The sequence below is a fragment of the Drosophila mojavensis genome, unplaced genomic scaffold (genome assembly GCF_018153725.1).
Source record: "Drosophila mojavensis isolate 15081-1352.22 unplaced genomic scaffold, ASM1815372v1 contig_16, whole genome shotgun sequence".
Classification (NCBI taxonomy): Eukaryota; Metazoa; Arthropoda; class Insecta; order Diptera; family Drosophilidae; genus Drosophila; species Drosophila mojavensis.
In genome coordinates this window covers 614,961-622,111 of record NW_025318693.1, presented here as the reverse complement: position 1 = coordinate 622,111, position 7,151 = coordinate 614,961, and the positions used below count along the sequence as shown (strand labels likewise).

General features: G+C 44.4%; 1 protein-coding gene across 2 annotated transcripts in view; it reads right to left on the bottom strand.

Moving 5' to 3' along the window:
- Positions 1-626: 626 nt before the first annotated feature.
- LOC6573851 (Down syndrome cell adhesion molecule-like protein Dscam2) overlaps positions 627-7,151 on the bottom strand; it is a 36,898-nt gene continuing 30,373 nt past the window's right edge. Inside the window, exons 24-35 of one of the 2 annotated variants that reach the window (XM_044007276.1) lie at positions 5,842-6,150; positions 5,569-5,724; positions 5,126-5,305; positions 4,660-5,034; positions 4,348-4,473; positions 2,952-3,267; positions 2,390-2,562; positions 2,060-2,299; positions 1,774-1,995; positions 1,515-1,713; positions 1,085-1,330; positions 627-958 (exon numbers count right to left, since the gene is read on the bottom strand). In XM_044007276.1, coding sequence (XP_043863211.1) covers positions 907-958; positions 1,085-1,330; positions 1,515-1,713; positions 1,774-1,995; positions 2,060-2,299; positions 2,390-2,562; positions 2,952-3,267; positions 4,348-4,473; positions 4,660-5,034; positions 5,126-5,305; positions 5,569-5,724; positions 5,842-6,150 — 2,594 coding nt within the window. In that variant the 3' untranslated portion in view covers positions 627-906. Of the gene's footprint in view, positions 959-1,084; positions 1,331-1,514; positions 1,714-1,773; positions 1,996-2,059; positions 2,311-2,389; positions 2,563-2,951; positions 3,268-4,347; positions 4,474-4,659; positions 5,035-5,125; positions 5,306-5,568; positions 5,725-5,841; positions 6,151-7,151 lie in introns of those variants that run through there. The other variant, XM_015167149.3, reaches the window with a different exon arrangement.

The window sequence follows — 7,151 nt, the reverse complement described above, 5'->3', positions numbered from 1 at the left end:
TTGCTAGTTGGCTCGTTGGTTTCGCTGTGGGTTTCAATTTGAAAACGCAGTTTTAATGAAATTGCCATGACTGTGATTTTGTTTATCCTTACACACCGTTTATTTAATTAATTTGCTGTTAGTATTTGCATATTGTTTTGTTTTGTATACATGCATACCATACATACACACATCGGAATATATGTATGTATGTATATACATATAAATATTTATATATTAATATTTACCTAAGATACCAATACAATTTCATTGTTGATTATCTAATTTAATTCAATACATTTTATAGTTATATAATAATTAAGGTAAATTGAATAACGGCAGCTTACATTAAAAATAATGCAACCTGCCCCGTTGTCAGTAAATTATCAATGACAATAAATAATAAAAATGTAACTGGAAATTCTGATGATGGCCAGGTGAAATCAGTGTAGCTGCTCCTCAACTCAATTGCAGAACAATTTCCATATTTTTTGAACAGTTCAATTTATCACATCAAATACATATATTGAGAGTGTGTTGTGTGAGTGTGTTCTTACATGGCTAGCAGACATTTAACGAATACTTCCGAAGATCTGTGATAACTCTTGTGGGCTTACAGTCAGTTTTACATACATTTAGAGTTTGTAAAGTCTTTGTTTTGCATTAGCGAGAATTACGCGTGTGGGCTTACGATCTAGAGTTTAGTTTACACACTGAATGAACAACAATTAGAGTTGAGTTTTGAGCTGTCGAGTTGCTCGGCTAAGTAAATGCATTTAAATGCTTTTCATTTGTTCAATTGTTTTCTTTTTCGTTTGGTTTGTGTCGGTGTCGATATTTTGGATTATTTATGGTATGTTGTTGTATTTTTTGTATTTCTAGTTATCTATGTATGTTCTGGCCAAGTTAGCTCTTGCTTAAACGTGTTTAAACGTGTATCGCGTACTCTTGGCGCTCCTGCTCCTTTTTCTCGTGATACCTAGGGGTCGCAGGCTGGTTAGTTTTTGCGATTCAAGGTTCAAGTTCAAGGTTGGTAGACGCTACAGGCATGCAACAAACTACAGTCAAGCACTGGGAGCACCGTATCTCTACGCATTGCGCTTACCTTGCCAACAGTGAGGTCAACTCCTCGCGGTCCAATTTCGCCAGCTGCGCTTCGCTGGTGTTCTCCATCACGCGCTGCACCTCCAAGTCCAGGGCGCGCTGCTCCCGCTCGCACTCGGCCTGGTCACCGAACTCGCGGGCATCGTGAAAGGCGGCCGGCGGCCGAAAGCCGCTGGACAGATCGCCGCCAGTCATCGCGGCTATGGAGGCGGCCAACGAGGCGGCTGTCTCAACCTCACTGCCAGCGCTGCAATTAGGGGCAATGGAAGGAGCATGACGAAGGAGCATATAGTTCGTGTTGTTCGAATGAATTTCAAATCGTAATGGAAATGAATTTGTTGTGTTCTTTAAATTTCTGTGTGTGTATAGATTGATCTCTTTTTGGTGGGGTGTTCGATTCGGATTGGTGAGGGCTTAGGTACCTGAACTACCTGTTGTTACTACCAGGGCACTTTCGTCGCTCCAATGTCTGGTTGCCGGACTGCACGCCATGCTTCCGGCTCCGCTGTCCTCCCCCACTGCGCTTCTCCAGCGCCAGTCCGATGTGCCGCGGCGTATTGTGCCGTCGCTCCAGTGCCGGCGAGCCCTGGTCATTGTTCGACTCGGTGCTGGAGTCCGGCCGGAACATATCTGCAAAGTAACAGGCATTGGCTGCGAATGCATCACCCGATTCCCGTGCGGCATACGCACCTACAACGGCGCGTCCGTCGCTGCTGCGCGACGACTTGCAAGGAACTCGATAGGTGGGCATGTTGGAGAACTCGGTGCTGGGGCTGATGCTGGTGTCTGACTCGGACTCGGCCACCACGCCGGCATTGCCGGTCTTGGCACTGCGTGCACCACTCGACTTCTTCGAATGACCGGACTGCGAGCCGGCGACCATGGTCATCGACTTGCTCAACGTGGACTCATCTGGGAATGACAGCCTCAGCCTCAGCCTCAAGTTAAATTACAGATATAGACAGATATAACATACCATCGGTGTTGTAGTAGCGCTGCTTGTGCCAGCTGGACTTGCCCTTGACATGCCCGAAGCCCGAAGTGGGCAGCAGCGGATATGCTGTAGCATTAAGACTCTCGCCCTCCGGGTGCCCAAACGTCTTGAACTGCATGGTGTAGTCGTGCGGCGTCTGCACAGCCAGCCCGCGTGTGGGCGTCTTTGCCGGGGCGCCAGTACGTCCGCCATTCACGCTGAATGTGGCGTACGGCGAAATTTCTCGTACATTTCTAAGTAAGTCACGAAGCAAGCGAACGAAATGCGAGGGAAGCCGTTTAATTGCTGCCTGCAGCTAGACACGTGACACACGCCACTCACCCGAATCGTTGCTCTTGTCCACCGTCTTGACCGGCGAGGCGCTGTACACCTGCTGGTTGCGCCGGTTCTCGTGCTCCTCCTTGTAGTCCCCGGGCAGCGCCCGAGACTCATATCCCTCGGTCATGGGACCGCAAAGGGTGCGACGATGTTTGATGGTCAGCCCGCTGCAAGAGATTAAAACCTCGTCTCAGCAATTAGATGTCTAATTAACTAAAGCACTGCTCGAAATTGGAATTCGCTCTTAGGAAGTTGCTGAAATTGATAAATTGGATTTATCATTTAAGCATCCAGCAAATATTGTTAATTTTCCAGTATTCCATTTAAAAAATCAAAAGGGAAAGTAAATTAAAAAATAAAACGGTTTTCATTTGATATATCGCTGCACATTCACCTGACGCATAACCTGCACCCCGGTTAATTAAAGCTTAATTACGGTTCGAAAGCAATTACGTTTCTTCCATTACGATGTTCCCCTGAATCATCTGAATCCCCCGATCCCACAATACCCCAATTCAATTTTCATCCCCCCATCTCTATTCGCCCCGTCGCTTACATCGTCATGATGGACAGTGTAATTATGACAACGACAATGAACGTTGCCAACCAATCACCGCTGGTCGGATTTGTCACATTTATCAGATTGTTCATCAAATCGTTTTCTGTGGGAAACACCGATGGCGGCGGTATGGTGCTGCCGTCGAGGTTCGTGGTGCTGAAATGATAATGCTCCGTCGTTTTAGCCGCATCGTTGGTGGCGGAGATGCGCAGCTGGTACCATTTGGCGGGTAGAAAGTCGCAGAATATTAAATTTTCACGGTTCTCCTCAGCGTTCGAGATATCCGATGTGACAACTGTCCAGCGTACGTCACCTGAGGGATGAAAAACCAGAATGAAGCAGGTCAATAAAAGGGAAGAGCGCGCCGTCGGACATTGTCGCGGAATTCACGCCCCTATTGGCCCTACACATATTTTCCGTCCACGTTCACAACGAAGACGGTTATACAAGAAAATATACTCTATTAGGGTAGACAAATAATTTAATGTATTTATTTTAATTGCTCATCTGAGTAGCTGTAGAATATTAAACAAGTTCTGGATAAGGTCTTATTGAAGTACTGAAGTACTGAAGAGTTTTTCTTTTCAAATTTTTTCTTTCGACAAAAAATTAATTTTAAAAATTTAAAATTTTTTCAGAAAACTAAGACTTTCTGACTGAAGATATATATAAGTCTATCTTCTTCTATCTGATCATCTCAGATAAGGTTGACTCGAGTAAAGGTATATTCTAATGCGAAATCTCTCCAGCTTCAATAACAGAAACCAAATTAAAATTAGTCGATTATTTCACAAACTTAATATATCCTTCTCACTTTATCTATGAGTATAAAGAGCTAAAAATCTAAATCTCAGACAATTAAAGATATATACTCGGAATATATTATATTTGTAATCAACTCTTCAACTTTTATGGCATAGATATGTTACAAAACTAATATACCCTGTCACTCTTTCAGCATCAGCATAAAATAGCAAATACGTCAGTTTTTTTTGGCTAAAAGGAAATTATACTTTATACGCCATGTTGCACTTGGCTTCCCCATTGGCAGTAAAAATAGTATAAATATTTATAAATAAATATGCATGTTCATTGCGCAGTTAATTGAAAACGTAAATAATTGCATTAATTTAATTTCATAAAAAATGAATATTGATAATTATTGTGGGCGGAACTCAAATGCTCTCGCCCGGCTGTCAGCTGGATTGCATTCACTGAAATATTCATCGGAGGCTTTGCATTTTTTCTCCCAAATTATACTGTTTGCCCTTGGCTTTAGCGGATTGAAGGACCTTTAACGCAAAAATTTGCTTATAATAATGAGCGGGCCTCGCATTTAAAAACATTCACTGCGTTCGGGCAGAATGAATGAATGAATATTCATTATACATACCGAGTGGCCGATGCTCGATGGAGAAGTGATGAATGGTGCAGCCACCATTGTGCCACGATGACAGCTTCAAATTCACACAGGTTGCATTTGTGGCAATTAGTTCATTGCCATTGGGCGCCTGCGAGGCTGTGCATGGAATGTAAATGAAAATGGAAATGAATGCATGTGAGAAATATTCAGCAGTGAGTGGTGATTGTGGTCAACTGAACTGAAATGCGACCGCAGCCAGTGGAGGCAGCTCGGCTCGACTGGGCCAAATGCAAATGCAAGTGCAAATGCAAATGCATCATCGGCCTGGGGCTGCGCACTCACCTTTTCCCTTGGTCCAGACATTAATTTCCTCGCTGGCCGGGCCATTGCCCACCAAATTGTGAGCCGACATTTTTATAATGTACTGATTTCCGCACTTCAGTCCCGTCATTGTGTAAGCGTTGTTCTCCGGCAGCAGCTCCGTTTGGGTCCAGCTATCGCCGGCGGTGTGATATGAAAGTGTGTAGCCCTGCAGCGGGGCGCCGCCGTCATCGGGCGCATCCCAGCTGACACGTATGCTGTCAGCGGAAGCATACTGCACGATGATTTGTGGTGCGCCGGGCGGCCTCATGGCAATCACCTGATATTGGATTTCGTCACTGCCAAAGAGATTGTTTGCCGTGCATGTATAATTTCCGGACAAGCTGCCTTCCACTCCTGTTGGCAGCGCGAGTAGCGCGAAAAGCGAAGCGCGCAAAGCGGATCAAAAGATGTAAATGCAAATAGTCCGCATCACGGCTCTACTTACGGTGTATCCTCAGATTGCCCTCATTGGTCACCTCGTAGAAGGGGCTGAATGTGACGGGGCGATCACGGGTTAGCCAGCGCGCTCGCGGCGTCGGATTGCCCACAGCGAGGCACTCCAGCACCAGCCTGGTGCCAATGGCCTTGCGCACCACCTGCCCAAATGAGGCGATGCGTGCAGGCGCTACACCAGGTGCACAACAAAACAGAATTAAAACCATTGCCAAACAGTATACAGCATACAGTGTATAGTGTACAGTGTACAGTTTACAGTTAGGTGCACGGAATTTAAATATTGACAACGCTGTTGCGGTCATTTTGTGCAAGCCAACATGGGGCCATGTATGAAATTTTAATTAAAACGAAAATCACACAATCGCCTTTGATGGCATCATTTGAGCCGTGTAAAAACTGTCATGGAGCGCCATAAAGCACTGCCACGCCTACCTCGTGTATTGGTCGCCTGCGCCACAACAGATGTGGGCTCGCCCTCACCCACGGATGTGGACGCCGATACCCAGAACTCGTACATTTGATTCTCGGCCAGGCTGCGTGCCTCGAATGTCACCGGATAGCCGTTCTCATCAACGCGCACCATATGAGCTGATCGAGAGCCAAGGAAAAAAAAACAAGAAACGAGAAACGGGAGGAAGAGCAAAACGAGAAAAATGCAAACAGATTCAATGCAATGTGTTAGCCACGCCCATTTCGGATACTCACTCTTGGTCTGGCCCTTGCGGCCAGCCTCGCGCGCATATACCGTGTAATGCGATATGATGCCGTTGCGATTCTTCGGCGGCAGCCATGAAATTAAAATCGAATCAGCCGTCAAGGCAGCCGCTTTAATGGCCGCCGGAGCATCGGGCACATCGTCATCCGTTTGGCAAAATAACGGCTGACTGGCCATTCCATCGCCGGTGGCCGTATAGGCCAGCGCCCGTATCGAATAGTTGGTGGCCTTGAGCAGCGTATGCAGATACGTTTCCAGGTTCGAAGTGCGTTTTATCTCCAGCTTGGCGGGGAAGTCGACTGTGAAATTGAATTGATAAGCCATATTGTTACAGTTATGCCACAATAAAACGAGCCAAACTTTACTTTTGAGATTAACTTTGGCTGGAAACACGAAAAATAAATTTAATTGAAAACAAGTAAGAGCTCTCTAGTCGAATTATTCTGACTAAGAGATACCCAGCACCAGATTTGAATCATTCTGCGCCCCTCTATATTTATAATACTCACGCATGAACACATGTTATGGGGGATTTCCTGTTAAATAAAATTTTCTACTATAAAACTGATAGAGCATGATACTGAGATTTACTAGATGTATATTTCCAAAATCCCAGAACTACGTAGTATTTTAAATATAATTCTTCAACAATTAGCAGTTCTCCAATATGAGAATACTAGAGATCTGCATGGCTTCACTCCCAACATGCGTAAAATTAAATTAATTCGAATGGAATTGAATGAATATGATTGCGTATTTTTTCGCACAGCAGTGAATTGAATAAGAATAAAGCATAAAGCGAAATGAAAAATTTAATAAAGACGAAAACACTCGCAAACATAAGAAGTGGAGGAAGAGAAGAAGGCGAAGCCGGAGCGAAGTGTTTTCTCTTATGCACGCAAAAAAAAAAAAAAATTAATAAATAAATAAATATCAAGTTCAAGGTCGGTTTGCCCTGCATTCGCTCTCATTCAATTCGGTTTGCTCTCTCTTGAATATTGTGCGGCCTAGTCTTAAGTGCACGAATTACCACTTGGAGCTTGTGGAGTGTTCGTCAAAGACCTCATATAGCTCGATAGATCAACATTGGGAGTAATCTTTAAAGTGTTCAATATTTGTCCTTCGGCTTACGACTCTTGTACATAATTATGAGTATAGGTATATGTATAGGTATGTACAAATATTGCATGTGTTCTTCATTCTTGGAATTATAGAGATCTACATCTATCTATCTAGGAAATGCTGCCTTGTAACTTGTGCACTGACTTCAACATCTTCGACTTCGCGTTCAATTTCATTC